The 21,826-nt window shown below is 44.9% G+C and overlaps 1 protein-coding gene across 10 annotated transcripts in view; it reads right to left on the minus strand.

Annotated features, from left to right (window-relative positions):
- Positions 1–21,545, minus strand: part of TLE3 (TLE family member 3, transcriptional corepressor) — a 47,917-nt gene extending 26,372 nt beyond the window's left edge. Inside the window, exons 1-6 of one of the 10 annotated variants that reach the window (XM_050967560.1) lie at positions 21,314–21,545; positions 20,917–21,017; positions 20,221–20,284; positions 19,025–19,069; positions 4,608–4,670; positions 3,935–4,009 (exon numbers count right to left, since the gene is read on the minus strand). In XM_050967560.1, coding sequence (XP_050823517.1) covers positions 3,935–4,009; positions 4,608–4,670; positions 19,025–19,069; positions 20,221–20,284; positions 20,917–21,017; positions 21,314–21,337 — 372 coding nt within the window. In that variant the 5' untranslated portion in view covers positions 21,338–21,545. Of the gene's footprint in view, positions 1–3,904; positions 4,010–4,607; positions 4,671–19,024; positions 19,070–20,220; positions 20,285–20,916; positions 21,018–21,313 lie in introns of all 10 variants that reach the window. The other 9 variants (XM_050967555.1, XM_050967559.1, XM_050967557.1 and 6 more) reach the window with 9 other exon arrangements.
- Positions 21,546–21,826: the final 281 nt, after the last annotated feature.

Genomic DNA, 21,826 nt, shown 5'->3' on the forward strand with positions numbered 1-21,826 from the left:
AGTGTGCGTGCTGAGGTTAGCCATTCAGTGATCCTACCCAAGCTTTGAAATTGGCACCTTAGGTACAAGTGGAGGGCACAGGGCAGGAGACATCACACCTTTGCCTTCAGCGACAGTGCAGCAGTGCTGGTGTGCATTAGCAGGGCTGTGGCTGAGATGGTGACACCCAGCTAGCATGACTGTGGCTTTCACTACACTGTGAAGTATGCAGCGGTGCAGCGTGTGCATCACATGGCCTGTACCCCAGACAGGGAGGCTAGAAAAGAATGGCTGGAATGACCATCACTGCAGTAAGATGGGCATTGGGAACAGAGATGTCTTCCAAACCCAATGGTAGACACCAGCACAGAGTAATTAAGAAGGTAAAACAAGAGGCCTCTCTTGTGTACTGGGCCTTCACCCTAGGGAAAGATTGCTGATTTTATCCCTAGTGACTATTAGCACCTAGGCTGAAAACTTCCAAAAGCAGAAGTTTGGAATTTAGCATGGCTGCTGGAGCTCATACTTCTCTCACTTAAACCCTAATCCTAAACAAAAAAGTTTTCTGGAGATGCTCAGACACAAAGATGTTTTCCTTCTGGGGTCTTAACAAATATGGTTAAGATATGAGGAGGTTACAATTTACTCCCTTGTAAATTGTATGTAGAGTGTTTTTAATTGGATTATGTACATCATGCTTCATGCCTTTGTTAACCGATTTAATGGTTCACCACTTAAGTTCACCACTTGCGTTACATTTAGTAAAGTAGTCTAATCATTTCCAGAGTTAGAACCAAATCAAGGGCTCAATTTCACAGAAGCCTGGAGCAGGAGAACTGTAACACAATGACCTAGATGCATAAAATTAACAGTTCCTGACCTCAGAAGGGGGGCAGGGGGAGGACAAAGAGGTTTTAATGATCTGCTGCATCTTCATACTTGTCAATTTTATTTACAGCATCTGAACTAAAATGATGATTCCTTCGCTAGCTTATAAAGACAAGTTCCAGATGTTTATAAAGTCCTACTTGCATACTATAGCAAACCTGTTTCCCCATAAATAATTCCTTTAAAGCGCCTGTCAAGTTTAGGAGGCATCAAATTTGGTATCTCCTCCCCTTTTCCTTCTATCTGTTGGCACAGGCCATGTTACTTTCTAGGTATGGGGTTTTATGTACACACATGCGCACACACTCTCGCTCTCCCCCATAAAAGTCAGCACAAGCAACCCTGCCCCACACAAACAGCCCTATAGCAATAAGCTGAGTGTATGCACACAATGGAGAGACAGGAAGTTTGCTGAAGACGCCAACTCTCAGCTTCCGTGTTTCTGAAGGAGCTCTGAGGTGGCGAATGACACACTAGCTGGCTCCTTTCGATGGCTGAGCAGTTCGAGACCCTTGTCCCAGGGACTCTAGAGCAGGGACCTATCAAGGGAAGGGCTGGCTTCCCCCCACTAGGCAGGGCCCCACGTTAGAAAGGCCAGGGTGCCTTTTTCAAACAGCCTTTCACGCTTGGACTGCCCGTTGCGCCACAGAACCCCTCCCCCTTCCACCCCAAGTCCTCAAAGCGTCACGGTCAGCACCCTGGAGAGGCAGGCTCTCGTTCCTTCCAAAGCAGCAGGATTGCTCTGTGGCTTGCTATTCATGGGCATGAAAATGCAGTGGGAATTACATGAGCCAGTCGGCCCCTCAGAGATTGGGGTGATCTCCTTCCCCCACTGAAACGCCTCCTTAGCCAGAGGTCACTACCAAGCAGATCTGCCATATCGCAGCATGTATCCACTAAGCCATTGGGGGCGGGCCACGCACTGCATTAATGCCGAACCCTCTCTCCTCTCGCACGATCAAAGCTCATGGTGATCTCTTGCTGTTTCTCTGACAGCAGCCACTTTTGGGTTCCTTCCTTGACAAGATAAAAACACTTGACTGGATTAGCTTTTATCCTTTGCAAGTGTGCAGTCAAGCATGGCCCCCAAGCTAACGCACTGTGCAACTGCCCATAATTCCTGCCTTGTGAAAATGTGTCAGGCAAAATCATTAAATGGCTGCCTGCTTAACGATGGGACGACAGTTGCATTCACTCTGATCCGAGGAAGCAATTACCTAGGAAATAGGGGGTCACAGGCCCCACTCATTTACCTTAATTGAATTCCAATATCTGCCTCAAGCTGCCTTGACCTGCCATGTAGCCTCCTAAACACTACTTAAAAGAAGCTAATCAAAGCCAACGTCTCCATTTTCACACACACACTATTGAGCCCCAGGATCACCCTGTGCACCGGCCAGAGAGCGGAGCAAGAGAGCACGACCCCAGTGCACTGGCACCAGAAATGCCGAGAACAGAAAGTCAGCAGCAAGGCAGATGACACAGCAGGCTCATCTCTTTAAAAGTCATCTTAAAAACCTAATTCCAGAAGAGCTGTAATGAGGAAAGTTTGCAAACGATATGGCAAATCGCCTGCATTGCTCTCTGTGCCATCGGCAGTCAAGGCACAAACACCACTGCAAAACATTAAAAACCACTTGAGAACTAGACACCCATGCCAAAACAAGACACATTCTTGAGTCTATCAAAATGTTTCCATGTGTCCCTGCACGTGGAATTCAAACTTGGCCCTCGCAAGAAGTAACATCAAGGAGGCCAAAGCTTTGATCTACCTTAGAGATTTTTGGGGCCAAATACCCAGTTAAAACCATCAATCTAGACTCTGTTTTGAGAGCCACTGTTTTCCCGGGGGGACACACCAATTACTGAGAGTCCCACGTTGACAACAGTTCACAGGACAACGATGAGGCTATTACCAGGGAAGAGGAGCCAGGTTTGCCTCTGCTCCATTAAGAGTAATGGAAAGAACTGAGTGCTGGCAGAATGAAAGTGACAGTAGTTTGGGGGAAGTTTATTCTTTGAAAATCAGACTTCGAACTGACCCCATGGTTGTGTGTGTCTAGCTCCAATAGACACAAGGGCTCTGTCTACAGACGGGAGTGGAATAGTAGTACTCAACTACTGCACATTCTGTTGGGATTTTGAGTAAATACCTGAAGTACATCAAATGTAAGGCTACTTTGAGGCCCAATTAAGCAGAACAATTGGCAACAGTAATTCTATCACTGCTAGAAACAATTAAAACCATTGCAGTGTTCAACTTTTGGGATCTTAGTGATAAACACCCGTAACATTTACACGAGTAACTTAATGCATGGAACACCAAGTCAATCATATTTACGGCACATTTCACATAAACAATACAACAGAGACATACCTGATCTCAGGTGGCCAGAAGAAGGGCTAACACATCCAGACCAATTAAAAGAATTAAAAAAAAAATCAAGAACAGCCCCAAATCTCAGAAAGGTTTAGCTAGTTTCCCATATTGTGCTCAAATAGATTTTTTTTTCCCCCCAAAATTTTGCATTTTGACTGATCTCAGTGACTTGATCTGTAGCAGCAACATTATCATCAACTGCTAAAAGGAGAAATCAGTCCCTTTCCCCATGGCTGATGAGGCTTTGAAAGAACAGTACAAAGTGAAGCACTAAGAAAAGATGTTTTCATCATATTGGCAGCACCTCGCACCGTTTAAACCCACCTCTACAGTCAGTTACAACACTTAGAGGCTAGAGAGGACACTCATTCTTCTTTGCACTGCAGGAGTGCTCAAAGACCTTATTCAGGATCGGGGCCTCACTGCGCTGGGCTACAGAGACATGGTCCCTGCCCTGAATCAGTTTTCTGATTCCAACACCTACTTGATCAAACTGGGAATTTCAATTAGTAATGTGCAGCCCTCTGGCAGTGACTAAGATTCACAGAAATGTTCCTGATTGTCAGTATATTTGCAAGCTGCCATTCTTCAAAGCCAGCTAAGTGCAGGGTTGTCTCTGGTCATGGTAAATGATAGGAATAAAAGGGGTATACACACGGTGAGAGGCAGATTTGGAAGTCCACGTACCCCGATGATAGCATTCAGCTCTGTCATTGTCACTTGCTTGGCACGCTCAACAGCCTGGGCAACCTGCTGTTGGTGCTAAGGGAACAAAATTTCAAAGGCACATTAGAATAAGGAATGTTTTCAAACAGGGACTGTAAAGAAAGATCAAAGAAAGCCTGGACAGCCAAGTCAGGGGGCAAAGGCATCAGCAAGCTGCCACCACTTTACTTGGTGAATTTGCTCATGAAAATGAGGAGCTAAGGACCAATTGGATTCAGCTCCCTCTGAAATCAACAGAAAAGACTCTCTGGCTCCACTGGGAGTTGCATTGGCCCAAAAAGCTTTGAGCAGCACACAACAGAGCTGGACACTACGCAAGTTTCCTTTTACTGCTCTGACAATGCACATGCATTGTCTGTCGTGTCTGCATCCGTGGCTTCTGTTAAACAGAGGCAGACAGTCATGCCACACTGTTATTGTGCATATTGCAAAACTGTTAAACCCAGTCCGAGACCTTTTTCACTTGTGCCACAAGTCAGAATTTGAACCTGAGTCTAAAGACTTATAGCACGAGTGGGTCACATCTAGCATAACCACCCCTTGACCCAAGATGACTTTCCAAATTATTCATCAATATCAGCACTACGTGAACAGCAGACAGTCAAACAACAACAATTCACATCCATTCTCTTACCTCTTGTGACAGAAAAGGCATGATTTGAGCTAGAATTGTGTTCAATCTTTTAGCAATCTCGGTCTAAAAAAAGGAAAAGAAAAGACAACTGCATTTAGTTTAGTCAAAAATCACCTTGTGTGGATGTCAGAAACATTAAAGCATTTAGAAACAAACAAAGCAAGACTTTTCTTGGAATAAAAAAAAATTCCTCCCCAAAACCAACCAACCATTTTTCCCCTTTCTATAGATCACGTCACATAATAAGGAACAAATTTTAAAGAGGCATCAAGAGCACACAACTATACCTTCTCTAAATCCTTCATGCCAGGTGCATGGAGGAAATAAATTATATATTGCATTCCTTTCCCTGACAAGAGCTAAAATATGCAAAACAAGATTGGGATAAACTGAACTAGTTTCATGTCTGTCTGTATTTTTTACCACGATGGTGTCAAGAAAAAATAAAATAATCTAAATGGTTAAAATACTGATGTTATCCAAATTAGCAAGGGAGCATGTGAAAAAATATTAGCCTAACGTGTCAGTTTCATATCAATCTCCCTGCAGCTGCTGCAAGGACATTGTGGTTACTCTGGCAGATCACTTAAATGACAGCAACATCCACCAGTTTATGGAACCCAGTCACACATACACTTAAATAAGCTAGAATGTAAAGTAGCACAAAGACCAACTTGGTTTTATTCACACTTTAGCAATTAAGCCTCATCCCAGCATGGAGTTATGATCCTTGTCCATTTATCTAGGCATCTAACAAAGCATCTAATCACCATGGCATTTCTCAACTCATCTGTTCACTTTAGGTTATAACTTTATTTGAAAGGGAACTTTAAAAGATCACTGTTGCATTCAGATAGCTTCTTACAATTCCAAAGTGGAGGTGGCTTTGAGCTATGCTGATAAATCTTCAGAATTATGTTTAGATTAACATTTCTGCAGTTTTTGAAGAAATTTGCTTACAACAGTTCATGTCTTTCAAAGGTAAAATGAATTCTGCATTCTCAGCTCAGATCTTCATATGACAGCTTGTTGAGATCACATTGCATTCATGTTACTTATTTCCAAGTTTTATGGGCTTTCTTTAATTAAAGAAAAGCTTCACATTCAAACCCTGCAGATAGTCAGTCAACGGCGAATCGTAGGTAGTGCTGTGAACAACCAACATTTTACTCTGATCTCAACTTTCATCCACTAATTTTTTTAAAGTCATTCTAGTTAATTCTGCAGCACTTACATCACATTAAAAACTTTAACCCGAAACCATTTGCACCTGTCAGCTGACCACATAACTCAGAAGTTTAATAATAATGCTCTCCACTGTCAAATTGTGGTTTTTGCAACATCTCTGTTGAGTAAAATGTTTTAGATTAAGTGAAAACTTAGATTTCATATGAGTCAGCAGTTCATATTTTAAACTTAAATATTATAGACCTGACGTCACTAAAATCCCTGTACACCACTCTATCATTGAAAGAGGACCTTAAAGTGAGAGTGAATATAATGTACATCTACATCTGGCAGTGTGAATGGGCCTTAAGCACTGAGTCTTGGAATAGCTGAGAAGTAGGCTGTAGACTTTTAAGTTTAAGACACAGATAGACTTTCAGCTATCCAGAAAGGAGAAATCCTAGCTATAGGGCAGTTCAATGCCAAGTAAATCAGTTATGGAACAGAAAGTAGATCAAATGTTGCATTAGCTTTCCCAAGTTACATGCCTGTACCAAGAACAGCTTCTGAGTCTCACTCTTAGGGCCCTGGTGTGCAGGAGAAACAAGAGACTACTTAACTACCACCAGACCTTGTGTGATCATAAGGCTGCACGAAAGAAACGACAAAGCCCTATACCAAAATAGTTGCAGTGTCACATTAAAGGTGTTTCAAGAAAGTGGGTTTTGCCACAACAGCTTCAGTCCAGTGGAAAAAGCTACGAGAAAAAATTTCAAAACAATCTAACTTCCATTTTCAATAGCAACTCAGACACTTGGTACCCTAGCTCTTAGTGAAAAACCAATGGGACTTCATCCTTTTTGAAATTTGTACTTACGAGCAACATTCCAGTCGTAGGGATTTGTGGTGTGCCAGTCAAGCGCTCGCGTACTAAGAGGAGGATCACAGTATGAATGCCTAGGCAGAGGATCACCCAAGTATTGAGGCACTGAAAATACATCAGCATTAGATCCACCCACCGGGCACGTGGCCTGCTCTGAAACAGTGGGGAAGAGCCCGTGCTCTGCCCCAGCCACAGCAAAGCCCTGAGGAAGAGTCATCGTCTCTGTTCCCTGGTTCACTCACCCAACTTTTATACCATGCACAGCTGAAGGCCTGCGCTGTAGGCACCATCCTGTCTGTCGATTGGATGGGATTCCATTCACAGGAGGGTGACGGACATGAGATAGCTTTTCCTGATCCGGCTGCCCACCCCTGCAGCAAGCCCAGCGCCTGCTGGCCAAGGGAGCTTACAGTAATGCAAACTGATGTCTGTCAGTCACATATTATACTAAAGACATTAGCATTCAAACCCAAAGGGGGCATGAGAGTTCTCCAAACAACTGCTCTTTTTAAGATTGCAAGGGGGCGGGGGGGGGGGGGAAGTCCTGTATTCCAAGGGTTAATATCAGCAGACTTGCCCATTAAGACAGCTGTTAAAACAGCTTCTGTTCCAACTTAAACACAGTCTGAACATCAGTAAGAATTCAGAAAATACGGCTTCAACAATGGAGGTTGGTCGAAAGCACACTGGAACACGATCAAACATTTAAAGATTCCTTTTGATAATTCAGAGCCGCTTGTTATCAATGAAACAGAAATGATTAATTAAGTCAACCTGCATCTCCCCCTCCCCGCCAGCCTCTCCTCAGCAAGCTGCTCCTTTAGCAACAAGATGGCCAGAAAAAACCTCCCGTTAGAAAAGCAACATGAAGGCAAACAGGAATCAGTTTTCCAGAAAACTCACCATCCCCCCTGAAACTGCACAGACTCAGCCCATGTACCTTCCACCTAGCAAAGGCTTCTCTAGAGCACTCAGCCATGTAGTATCTAAGCACATAAAATAGCAGTTTAAGAACATAAAAACTGCTAGAGTGGATCAGGCCAATAGTCCACCTAGCCCCAGTATCCAGTCTCCAACAGTGCCCAGTACCAGAGCTTCTGGAGGAGTACATGGAACAGGGCAATTTTGGAGAGATCCACCAGTTTTCCCCTGCTGGCTCCTGGCAGTCACTCCAAGGGTGACCCCAAGCACGGGGCTACATCCCTGACCATCTTGGCGAACAGCCACGGATGGCCCTGCTTATCTAGCTCTTTTTAACCCAGTTATACTTTGTGCCATCCTAACATCCCAAGGGAATGAGTTCCACAGGTTAGTTATGCCTTGTATGCAGAAACACTTCCTCTTGTTTCTATTAAATCTGCTGCTTATTCATTGCATTGGGTGAGCCCTGGTTCCTGTATTGTGGGAAGGGGTAAATAACACTTCTCTATTCTTTGTCCACACCATTCGTGATTTTATAGGCTTTTATCATATCACCCCTTAATCGCCTTTTCTAAAAAGACTAGGGCTGGTCAGTTTAGTCTCTCCTCCTGTGGAAACTGTTCCATGCCCTTGCTCATTTTTGCTGCCCTTCTCTGAACCTTTTCCAATTTCACTATATCCTTTTTATGACTGGGCAAGCAGAAATTGGCACAGTATCCTACCCCTTTCCTAATAGCGCCTAACATTTTATTAGCCTTTTTGATTGCTGCTGTCCACTGGGCTGAAGTTTTCAGAGAACTACCAAGGATGCACCAAGAGTTTTATCTTGAGTGATAACAGCTACTTTAGACTCAATACAGTTGGGATTATGTTTTCCAATGTATATGACTTTGCACTTAACACTGAATTTCATCTACCATATTCTTGCCCAGTCACCCGGTTTTGTGAGATCCCTTTGTAAGTCTTCACAATCTGCTTTGGACTTAACTATCTTGAGTAATTTTGTATCATCTGCAAACTTTGCCACTTCACCGTTCACTCCCTTTACCAGACCATTAAGGAATATGTTGAACAGCACAGCTCTCAGCACAGATCTTTAAGGGACCTTGTTTACCTCTTTCCATTGTGAAAACTGACCATTTATTCCCACCCTTTGTTTCCTATCTTTTAACCAGTCACTGATCCATGACAGGACTTTCCCTCTTATCCCATGACTTCTTACTTTGCGTAAGAGCCACTGGTTAGAGACCTTGTCAAAGGCTTTCTGAAAATCCAAGTACACTAGATCCCCTGGATCACCCTTGTCCACATGCTTGTTGGCATCCTCAAAGACTTTAACAGATTGGTGGTTAGAGTTTATAGCTTCACAACGTTAAAGGGGCATGCATTTGAATTCTGGGATCCCTCATTTTTTACACATTTTTCACAGAGATATTTCAGTTAAACAACTTCCAAAATATTTAGTTAAGAAAAAAACAAAAACAGCCCCTCCTCCCCCCATAAAAAGTAGTTGGGTATCACTATTATAGATGAAGATTGCAGGAAACCTTAGGACAGGCCATTGTTAAGTTGCTGCACCCAGAGTCTGAGTAAAATCAGTGAAGATTATTACAGCAGGCAGATGTTTAGAGAGACTTGTGTCATTTTAACATAGGTCCCTCTTTCCTTTCCAAAGAGCCAGGAAGTAACTATATACCCCATGACAGCTGGTGAAATTGTCTCAAGGAAAAAGTTCTTACAAACCACTGGGTTTTTTCCCCTCACATGCAAATAATTTTACTAACCCTGTTCTCCCCTGCCCACATTAAAAAAAGTCAACTTGTTTTGGCATCACCATTGTATACTTCCAAATCCACAGTGACATTTCAGAAAAGCCTTACTGATCGGCTTGCAGCCTATGCTTTTACTAGCTCTTTCAGAGGTCTTCCCTGCTCCTTGGCTCTTCGTTTTGAATCATAAACCTCTTGAAGTTACTACATTCTGAAGCCTGTACATACAAGTACATTGCCAATGGCTTGACACCACATTGTCTAGCAATCAGCCCACTTAAGTCCAACACCCTAGGCACTGCACAAACCCAACAGATAGTCCCTGCCCCAAAGAGGTTCAGTATCTACTGAACTCTTAAAGGTGTAAGCACCTGTGATTTCAGTTGACTAATCTGAAATAACTTTGTACCTTTCACCCAAAGATTCCACAGCACTTTGCAAACATTAAGGCCATGGCTACACTGGCGCTTTACAGCGCTGCAACGTTCACGCTCAGAGGTGTGAAAAAAACACCCCCGCGGCAGCGCTTTGAAATGCAAGTGTAGCCATACCCTGAGCCTCACACCATCCCTGATGGGGAGGGAGATTATGGCCAGTTTACAGACAGTAAAGGGAGTCTCAGGCCTTGGCTACACTCACACTTTACAGCACTGCAACTGGAGTGTGAAAAAACACCCCCCTGAGCGCTGCAAGATACAGCGCTGTAAAGCGTCAGTGTAATCAGGGCAGCAGCGCTGCACGCTACACCCGTAAGGGATGTGGTTTACATGCAGCGCTGGGAGAGCTCTCTCCCAGCGCTGCCGCTCTGACTACAGTCACACTTTGCAGTGCTGCCGGGGCAGCGCTTTGAAATTCCAAATGTAGCCATACCCTTAGAAGTGTAAGCAATTAGCCCAAAGCAAGAAATCTATCTAAAGACTTGGCTCTCCATCCCCTCTCTTCTAATTAACCTGTCCCTAGTTCGTTATCTTTGTTCTTGTTACAAAAGCGATGCCAGGACAAGGTACATATGTGAGAACCTCAGAGTTAAAGACCTCAGGAATGGAGGTTGCTCGTAACTATGAAATGTTCATAATTCTGAACACAAGTTCTTTCAAAAGTTTAGAACTCCACACTGACTTAATGCAGCTTTGAAACTTTACTACGCAGAAGAAAAATGCTGCTTTCCTTTTTACTAGTAGTTTAAGTTTAACCCAGTATGGTACTGTATTTGCTTTGTTTGTCTCCGCTACGGCCTGATTACATACTCCCAGTTCCAAAGGAGGTGTGTGGTTGACTGGTCAGTTCATAACTCTGAAGTGCTACTGTCTGCTGTGTACAGCGCAGTATGCAGAAGAGTGACATTAACAGTCAGTTGACATTTTACACTTTTCTGGGCAGCCTCTCCATTGCCCAGCGTTGCACTCCATGGAGCTCAATCAGAAAGGCAGCACGTGTTTTACTTTGCAGTGGCGGTCGTGCTGCCGATAACAACCGTGGGGCCTTGCAGCAAGGTTTCTGCTTAGATCACAAATTGCTATGTGATGGGTAAGCCTCTTTAAATGCTCTTTTAGCACTGGCATATTGATCAAACTATACATAAACTACAACTCTATTAAATATTTATGCCTCGAATGAAGCCTATTGGACTCTTCCTGCAATGAGCACTAAATGTATTGCTCTTTTCAGTGCGATTACTTCTCATAGGCAGGTTTAGTTTTGTTTTTCCTAGCCCTAAGAAATCCTATAGCCAGGGTCCTCATTTGACATGGACCCAACTGTTCACTGAAGGCGGGAAGAGACACCCCTCTGGTCATAAGCCGGCAGTGTTACTGCAAGGTCATCTCTGTGCAAAATAAAGAACCCTTCACACTTTCACCCAATTCTCAAAGACGGCATTGTATAGGAGAAAACGAAGGGGGCACTTGCTTTCACTCAGAGCTACTTCACAGCTTGGTTTTGTTTTTGCCATTACCAGTACTTTAAAAATCAAGTTTTGCTTAAACTTCCAGCAAGGATTTGGGAACCAAACTTAGGTTCTGTTCTTCAAAAAGGACACTTTCCTTGTGGAATTTAGAAAGGAAAAAAAAAAGACAGAAAACCAGTATCTGTAGAAATGTTACGTTCATGACTGCTAGGTTTCCTGTTAACATAAGATTCCATAATCTTTAAATATTTGTTCACTTTAATTTTGCAGTTCCCAAGCATATTAAATGCTGTTTGTCGCCGTTCAGGTTGAATAGGGCTCTAAAGGGGACCACTGGCTGGCCTAGAACAGGGGAAGGTTTCATGCAATACACCTTCCCAGTATCACTACCCATTCATCAACTCCCCTCCAAAGCAACAGAGCCCTCCCTCGAGTGCCACCGGGCAATTCCTGCCAAGAAAAATCTCAATTCATCTCCGTTAGATTGCCATGGCAACCTCAACAACCTAATCCCCTCAGAACATTATGCAAATTGCGCCTTTGCTTGACCGCAACAGGCTGTAAAACCATATTACCCATGCCAAGGCAGGTCATTACGATGAGTTTTTGGGCTGCCAATCTGATCGGCTCCACAAATTAACGCTGAATAAAAAGGACTGGGTTTTTGCAGGGCAGGTGGGTGTGGCTGGAGGAGAGTGGGGGAGGAAAGAGACAGACGTGTCAGCTGCTAAAGAGTCTTGAGTCACAGCAAGTCTAAGACACTATGTCAGGGCAGCTCTCCTCAGTTTCCAAGCCTGAGTGCAGCTTCATGGCCTTACATACTGCCCTTTTGTTAGAAAAGATTGGGGGGGGGGGGGGTCAGGGGAGGGATTAACCAGTGTGCCAACAAAGTTAGCAGGACTCACAGAGAAAGACTGTCTTGATTTTCAGCCCACAGTAGTTCTTGCCTGCAGTCACATGAGCTTGGGTTGTGGTCTCACTAGCTAAGCCAGGCTCTGGAGGGTCTGATCTGATCTTCACTGGGAGACCTCAGACAGTGCAGCCAAATTAGCGTGGGTTGTGCACTTTCCAGAGGTATGAGTCCAGGACCTGACCGCATGTGGTCGTTTCATAGCCCATTGCGTTTTCCATTCAGACCAGATCCTAGTTTGGGTAAACTGTCCAAAAAGAAAAAAAAAAGAAAAGCCACCTTCCTCTGTAGTCTTTACTGGAGCTGTTATTCTTCACTTCTGAGAACGCCAGCTCAGCATTGCGGAGCAACAGCTGCGTTTCAGCCACGGATAAGTGATCACTACGTGTGCAGGGCCAGAGTTACTGCTGGGGTAAACGGGCCCAGCCCCACTGCGGCTTGCACCAGTGGCGAATCTGAGCTACGCTCCACAGCACTTTGCTTTGCTAGTGCAGGCGAGAGAGAGATGACTGGAGGTGGGGGAAAGCATGGTCAGATGCTCGAGCTACAGGAATCTTCTGCAACCCTGTAGCCACTGCAGCCTGGGCTAAGGTGAAGCAGGTCATTGGCTGCTTTGACATGGTGCCCAGTTAAGAAAAAGGATCAGGGCAATGCAAAGGTGAGGGTAAGCCTCACCCCGAGACGCGGCACGCAGATTCACAGGAACCACACGGCACTCCATCTAGCTGACTCCGAATCACATCCTTCAGGAGCTTGCAGAAGGGGGAGGTAGGCAGGCCACTGGCACAGCTGCCTGGGAGCGAGTTTTTCGGGGTGCAATCCAGACTCCAGGTTCACTGCAAATCATTGGTGCTCTGGCACAGAAAGGCTTGGGCCCAGGCTCTACTCTCCACTCTTCTGGGGACAGAAGCTTGAGGGAGGTGGCACCATGCTGCTTCTGAAGAGGGGAGGAAGAGCTGAAGCAGATACATGGTTCCCAAGAGAAGAGGAGTGCAGGCCCATAGCCACTACATCCTTCACAGCAGAGAGGCTGGGCTCTTTCCTCTCCAGCCCCCTCTCCTTAGGGGACATGCTCCTGCCACTCCTGGAACCAGCCACCAGCTCCCATGCAGCCTGGCTCTCAGGGGAGCAGAGGAGGATGGGACCCAGTGCTGCCAGAGGGGGAGAGCACCTTTGGGTGCAGCAGAGCCCTGCAGAGCCCCATCTGACTTGAGGGAGGTGCAGCAGAATGGAAGGGCTGGGAACGTGGGTGGGAGCGGAAGGGGGAAATGTGTATATGGAAGTTCACATGGGGCTGTACCGTAGAATGCCAGAGACAAATCCAAACTGCATGTTAAAAAAAGGGCAAGGAGACAGGCAAGTCTTGAATCTTAATGAATTCTCCCCAGCCCTCCCAGGAAATTGACCAGCTACACAAGTCCTGCCTCTGGTTTGGGGTTCTAGTCAGGGCAGAGGTTGCTGGAGCCAGGAAGGAAAGAGAGAACATTTGCACAAGTTATAAATCCTGCCCCATCATCAAGAACACAGGCAGCCAGCCTGCCTCAGGGGCAGTTACAGGTCACCCTCTCTGAAAATGGGCAGAACACTTAATTCCACTGGGCTACCAGAACCCACAGCACTCTAGGACACAGACAGGCCACAACTGGAGTGCAGACAGTGAAGTCAGAGGGCTCTCCTGCAAAATATTTGGAGAGAGCAGGGTCTGATGCTACTGCATTAAGGGACTTTAACCCTGCACAGTAGCCATTGCTCTTGGTTTCAGACACATCCATCTACTGCTCCATCTTCAGAAATGGACACGACAGAGTGAAGTTTAAAAAATATGAATCACCTTTTATCATATGTAATACATGGAACTGGATTCAACACACTGACGGTCTCCCATAAACCGACTTAAGACGCAAACTAAAAAACTCAGAAGCCAAAACTGGCTGAGGACAAACGATGTCATGGGTTGTGGACTATTGCAATGTCTGCGCAAGCACCAGTGCCAGTGAAGCTGCATTTCTAACAGTCTAACCTTGCACTGGCTTGACCACCCACAGGTACCCACTTGAAATCTTGGCACACAGCCGGCGTCAGTACACAGAACGTTGGAGCACCCCTACGATACACCTTTAAAGCCAACCACAGCTACAACCCAAACAACTGCAGTGCAACTGGCTTGCCAACTGGCATGTAAACAGTCATAGCACCAAGTCAATTAGACTCAGAATTTTCTGTAAGAATATAGCAGGTTAGCAACACGCAGCCGGAGAAGGCACCCAAGCTGGACTGTTCCAACATCACAGCGTACTCTCCTCCAGAACACGCACAACAGCACGTTGCATCTTATGGCAAAAACTGACTGGAAAGGGATAGTATTTAGGATACTATAAATACTGGATCAAATTCATCCCTGGGATGGGTATGTCTGCTGCTGTCAATGGAGTTGCCTGGGGAGGAGCACACCGCATGGAATTTTGATACTTAGCTGCTTTTCATAAATTTTTAACATGCATGCCCAGTAGCCATTTTTCAAACCTGTGTTCCAGTATGTTCAGAACACTCCACCCTAGCCAGTCCCTGAATGCATTACTCCATACATCTGAGTGTGTAGCAACCCCTGTACATTGATAGGAGGCACTTTAAGTCTAAATCACTGTAAGGAGGTTCAAATAGGTCTGCCAAAAATAAGCTCTTTTGGCTCAAGTTTGGCAAAGGAATAAAAACCAAATTCGTCTCTTATACACCAAAGGTCCCTCACTGAATTCAATGGGGGCTGTGGGAGGAGGTCATATGTACAACCGAGGGCAGAATTCAGTCCATTTTCTTTTTACCAGTCACAATTTTGCCAAAATATTCGCTTTTTCCATAGCAGATTTCAATCTGGTGTTTAAACTCTGTAAACTCCACGGATTACTAGGGTAGCCTCTCGCGATATGCTCTGCTGGCCATGCTGTAACATGACCCCAATGCTATTCAGCGACTAACAAAAAAAGGAGACAAAAAGGTGTCCACAGGAAAAAACAAAAATGATCTTTCAGACTCCCATCTAAACTTGGCAGTTCTTTGGTGTAAGTGAAGCCAAGTTTTCACCTTTGTTGAAAGGAAAGGTCTGTCTTAAACAAACAAACATTCTCAATTACCCATAGCATACAATTCAGATTGGTCTGATTTTATACCATTTGCTCATCAGTAATCAGGGATTTTTGTTGCTATCTGTGCCCTCCCACCCCATGAAACCTTAATCAAAAAGGGAGGGGTGAATAAATACTGCCCGTGAAGCACTAGAGGCATTTGTTGAAACCAGGATATTGTCTCTTTAAGCACATGAAAATAATGTCCTTGAGCAGTGTGGTTCTCACTCTGGTACACAATTATGGGCACTTTCAGCTGTCTAGCACTATTTCAAGTGCTCTCTCCAAACAGGCTGTCAATGGCATGTTGAAAGCTATTTGCGGCTGCTATCGTTATTAGCAAAGTGGAGAGCTTCACTGATGAGAATTAAATTCAGGGCGGGAGTGTGGAGGGGCGAGCCACAACCCGCAACAGCAGAAGGCAAACAAGGCTACTTTAGGAAAGAAAGTTCAGAACAGGTATCTTTTGATCTGCTGCCAGGATTCCTGACATTAATACAGAAAACAACAAGAGTTAAAGGTGGGAATTCGTGAGCCAGCTGTCACTAAGGGTTAAAAGAGCTGGAAACTATTTGTTTTTACCTTAAGATGTCAGAAAGTATCATAGTAAGCAGTTACTTGGCTTCTCAAGTGTTTAAGGAGTTTTATCTGGCATGCCTTGCTAACCAGAATGATAAAGTATACCCTATTCTTGGAATATTCCAGAAGAAGCAGGATTCTCTCATGAAAGTGTCAATATGGTTTAAATGTGTTCCAAGACCAAAGTCTTAGTTTAACTCTAAAAACAAGAAATGCTTATGTGCTGAGCTCCTAGCCATCAAACCTAGAAACTAGCCGTATTTACCACCCGGTGTTTTGTCTCCCAACACATGATTAGATGCTTTTCTGGATTGTTCAATTAGATTTCATCCAAATCTTTCTAGATGATAAAAATCAAAATAGGACCAATAAAATGGATGCAATTGAAAATCGATGCTGGAAAGAAAAAACCCTAGAAAAACTGACTAGGCAGCAAATATATATTTAAATCCTATGCAGGTAAAACTTGTATTTAAGAAGATTGCTATGTTACCCAAATTCACTTACCACAATCTTTTGTGGTAGACACTAGGAGTAATTCCCTGAATCATATGCAATAGAGTGAGTTGTCACTTCATACATAATTCCTTGCATATAGCCTATGGAGTCATTCATGAAATCACCTTTATTCTTACTTCTCTTTGTGATTTGATAAAAGAGAAAAAAACACACACACACACTTTTAATATTCAATGTAGAAGAGATAATCTGTTATATAAGCCTACAGACAGGCAATCCCCTTTTGCTTAAAGATGAAGTATCCATCAGTGTTTGTCTCAGGCAGATGTAATCACAAGCAGTCAAGTCTGGAGGGCAGGACACTGCATGAATAATTCAAGTACTCCAGTCTACTTGATTGTGTGCAGATAAACACAAGTCAACCGCTAAACAGGTCAGCTGATAAACTTGTTTGTTCAGGACTAGCCACCCTCAGCCAGATGCACCTAGGACCCACACTGCAATTAGTGGTAGGATTTATTTTGTAAAGCCCTTGCAGTTAGGAAGAGTGACAAACCCTTTTAGATTATACTTGCTCTTCTCTCCTGAGTTCTCACGCCCTCCCTCCTCTTTGTCTTCTTTGCTCATTTCACCCAATTCTGAGATTCAGAAAACAGACTATACGTTCATTTCAGCTGCTAAGGCAGGGGTGGTGGCTCTGTTTTTCTGCAGCATCAAGCACACCATTGGTGATCAAACAACAAAAACAGCTTCACCTCAGAGAGCCTCCTCAATTCTAATATAAGGAACTGCACATACAGCCACCAGTGATGATGAAAACAGCCAGGAAAGGTTCCACTCAGGAAGCATTTGAAGAATATTTTTATTTAGCCCTTTAAAATGGTGGAATGCAAGACAGCGAACACCAGATCCACCCAGGCTTCCCTGTTAGGGTTAGATGTTTTTGAATAGTGCCCCAAGATGTAAACACTTGTACATAACTAACATTGTTGCACTTTAATAGCACCAGTATGCAAAATTCCACCAAAGGGAAGAGGGTCTTTTACACTCTCACAAAAAACACCAACTAACACAGTTCGCAATGCTGCAGAAAACAGTAGTCTAGTAACATACACCAATGCCAACCTTCAGCTCTGCCATTCAGCATTTTAAAGAATAGCCAGGATGAACCCCTCAGAGTTTGCCTCAGTAAACACTGCTCAAGAAGATGCATTTCATTTTATGTCACTGCATACGTCACAGATTTCCAAAAAGAGGAAAAAGAATTCTAGTGTAAGTTGTAGAGGTAAAACGTATCCTGTAATAAAAGCAGCACGTTTTGTTTTGTTCTATGTCCCTAAATGTATTCTCATAAAAATGTTCAGGAGCTATTGTCCTCTTGACAGATGCGTACAGCTCCCATTAGCAATGAGATATAACTGCACCAAAAGGCACCTATCACCCAAAGAGATCAACGTGCTTTCCTTACAGGTCTCTTTGGCTTTATCAAGTGAGAAAATGCTATCGGTTCTCCCAAAGCACCCAACCACGAAGTCAATCTGAACAATCTCACAGGTTTTGCATTTCCCCCTACACACGTCACTATCCAAACAAGAGGACACTTAACTATACTAGCTAATCTACAGCTTTCTCACAGATGAATGCATATAAACTATCAAAATAGGTCTGTAATCCGAGGCAATGATCCTGTCAGAGGGGAAGCAACAAAAGGAAAAAAGTAAGGATAGTCAGCATGGGAAGAAGAAATCTTGAAAGACTACACACAATAATTGTCACTGTTTAAATAATTATATATACCTAGCAAGACTGTATGAACTGAAGAGGAGAAAAGAGAGAAATAATAAGGCACATACCACTGTGTATTTAAATAACATGGATTTAATCTAGTCCGCTAGCAGTATCTTGCTATTTAGGAGAGTGTCAATACCATTTACATCACTATTACCAAAAACACTGGGTTAAATTGGTTTGATTCATGAATTGCAAAGATGTCAACTTATCTCTATCTTAAGTTCTTAGAACTACTTTTGAAACCAATAAGCAACAGCAGCAGCACCACAAATAATCAGGTCTAATCTCAATAATAACTTCATTCCTTTAAGTTTTACCATCCTGTGCCCAGCCTTCGGGCTCTTTATCTTTAATCTTATCAAGGCAGCACATCACATTCTGCAACAGTCCTTCATGTTTTCCCTTTAGGCAAATTACACATTAGAGCAGACAAAAGTTGCAAACATTTCTTCACCTTCCAGATGTAGGATGTAAAACATGGCGTTGAGCCACACTGCAGTGGCTGCTAAAATCCTACAAGACGATTTGTTCTGAAGTCATCCATCCAGTGCTGTATTAATTAGAAGTATGACCTTAAAGAATGCGGAGTTGCACCAACAATCAAATCGGTATTAATTAGCTCTGTTTTTCCATGTTTAATCATATACACAAGATGTACTAATCCAGGTACGCATCTCATACGAGAAGTTCTCAGCGTTACTTTCATCTCTCCTTGTAAACAATTAAAAAACATCTGAACTCTTCCCTAACATATGGAAAAAATTTTGGACTTCCATCAACTAAATTTCATATATACTCATGGTCATGGGGTGTAACACCAACCATCTGAGCAGCTAGCTTTTATTTCTCAAAACCAGGACTTCATTTTCATGGTTCAGGGAAGGGAGACAGGATATGGAAGAGAATCACTCACCTGTTTGTGCATTTCAATATTCAAACCATATGACATTTCGTAGTACTGAAAAAAGAAGAAAAAAAATTGTCATTTTGCATAAGACCATTATCAGAAAAACCTCCTGGGCAGAACTGTACTTAAAGCATATTAAACAAGGAAATTTTAAATCATAAGTCATAGCCACATGCATATAGGGTTTAACAGACACACACTTAACAAGAGGATACTCTCTTTCGTTCATCTTCTCTCTATAAGCTAGTTAGAAGAAACAGAACAGCAGCCTACCCTTTCCCCAGAGTTGTATGTGACCAGTATGTACAAGTTTGAATAGAAAAAAGTTAATATACTGCAGTTTGGAAAACATCTTATATTTTTTCCTTTAAAAGTTCTTTCTGCACTATGTCTTTAGGAGTCAAGGAATGGGCCTGTGTTCTTTCTGCATGCTTCGAAAACGAAAGCTGGTCACGCTAAATTGATTAGAAATACAAATCAAAAGAATCACCTCACTTACTGCCCCTGTAATGCAACTAGAGTGAAAAGATTTCTGCAGCAAGAAAAGAATCCACTTTCCTCAAAGCAACTGAGAGATGATGATGTGCTAACAGGCCTTCTCTGGCCTCAGGCAAAACAAGGAGCAGTCTGACCCGTCTCCTAACATCAGAAGTTAGTCCAAACACTCCAGGTTCAGCAAGTTGCAAAATGCATTCTTACAGGGGGCTGAAGTTTTAACTAGGCAACGATACACATGGACTCTTGTGACACAGAGTCAGCAGGACTCCTGCCTCTAAATTCTTCAAAGTCCTATTTGGGGGTGTCAGGGGAGACGGTTAACAGGAGACTTGTATTAGGTTTCCAATCTTTTTAAGCCTGCTGTCCTCAGGTACAAGTCAGATATTTGGTAAATCTAAGGGGAGGCCACAAGATAATCAGCGCCTGTCAAAACAGGGCAGGAAGACTGGTCACCAAAAGTCTTGTTTCTCCCCTTAGAGGATGGTTCACAACGAGTCAGCCAGGTAACAATGAAGGGACAGCTGTAATGTTTAGAGATAGGAACCATCCAGCCCCAGGCAAGCCATAGAAGGAAGACAACTTGTTCTGAATGGGCAATATTCATTTTAAGGGTCTCGCACCACCACCCCCTGGCCCATTTAACTGCTCCATTATCAGCGAATGCCATGTACAGCCTGATGCAAAATCTGATTAAAGTCTCTTACCATAACATAATGGCGCTGCATTTCTGTCTTTTCGTTGGCAAGCTTATCATACTCCACTTTAAGACTAAGAGGATAAAACAGAATAGATATATATTTAAGATCCCGCAGTGATGAAGTGAAAAGTCAAGCGGGGGGGGGGGGGAGGAGACACCATCTTGAGTAATACTTCTTAGAAATATGCCACCAGAGATCAGTAGGTTTTTGTTTGTTTTTTTAATAGCTCCTGAAATTTACCCCTTAGTACTCCCAGCTTTCTGCTCAATCAATGGCAGGCTAGCAGAAGTCTTGCAAGCTAATAAGATGGGAAATTTCAGCGGAACAAAGGAGTAATAATTTTTTGGGGGGACGCCTCATGGCAAAGTAGGAACCGGGGGGGGGTGTTCTTGGAATGGATCAAGGGGGGGGAAACCCCTAGTGACAAATAAAGGTTCCAGCCAGCAGGGATTTGGAGGGGTTACTAGAGCTTTTCCGATGAGCCCAGGAGGCAGAGGGTTAAAAACCGGGGCAGTTCCGAAATGACAAACAGGGAGGAACAAAAGGAGCCTGGGCTGGCGATTGATGCTAGTCAACACAGAGCCATAAATTGTTCTTCTAAAGACATTTTAATACATGCTCTAGTGTGCACTTCAAATCTGTCATTAAACATTTAACCTTTGTTAAGCAGGGGAGGGAGACAGGCAGAGAAGGGAGAGTTACCTGTGATACTGGGCTTGCAAAAACTGGAATTCATCCTTAATCCTATCGCAGGATTCAGCCACCGTGAATTTGAAGCCCGGCTGGCCAGGCTGGTGGGGCGCCTATGGGGTACAGGACGAGAAGCCGTGTACAGACGGGGAGGAGATGCCTGGCCCCCCAGTCCCTGCCCAACACCCCTCCCCCAAACAAGCAGGCTCCAGCAGGGCTCTGAGATCCCCCTGCCCGGATGGCAGAGGGGTCGGGGCGGGAGAGCCCCTGCCTTCCCCAGGCTCGCCTGTCTGGAGACGCGGAGCTCGCTCCGGGCTCACGGCGCCGCACGGCCAGACTGACCCCCCGCCCCCGGGAAGCTCGCGGGTGGGGGCAAGGAGGGACACGCCCGGGGGCAGCGAGGACTCACCGGGTGCCTGCCTTGGGGGTACATCGCAGCTCGCCGGCCACCAGCTCACCCCCACCGGCCCCAAGCGCCGCCTGCTCTCAGGGGGGCCCGGGCCGCGGCTCGGCCACGGAGCTGCCCCGGAGGGGCCAAAACTGGAACAAAGGAAGCAGCGAAGTCCCGGGCGGGGCGGGCTCGGGGCGCCTAGCAGGCGGGCAGGCTCGCCGGTCCCGGGCGCAGGAGCCGGGCTCCCCTCGGGCGAACGACGCACATGGCGGGGGGCGCGGGGCAGCGGCCGCTCCTGGGCATCCTGCGCGCCGGCCCCTCCCTGCTTCCCACGGGGGTCTGCGGGCTCCGGCCCCCGGCCGCGCAGGGGCGCCCCAGGCACCGCCGCTCTCCGCACGATCCGGCCCCGCTGCTCGCCGCCGAGAAAACCCCCCGTGCCGCTGGGCGAGGGGGGGCAAAGCCAGGCCACTTCCCGGGCGGGCTGCGCCAGCCGCTCGGGCTCTGCTGCGACTCCGCTCCCGGCGTCAGCTC

This window comes from Gopherus flavomarginatus, chromosome 9 (assembly GCF_025201925.1).
Source record: "Gopherus flavomarginatus isolate rGopFla2 chromosome 9, rGopFla2.mat.asm, whole genome shotgun sequence".
Taxonomy (NCBI): Eukaryota; Metazoa; Chordata; order Testudines; family Testudinidae; genus Gopherus; species Gopherus flavomarginatus.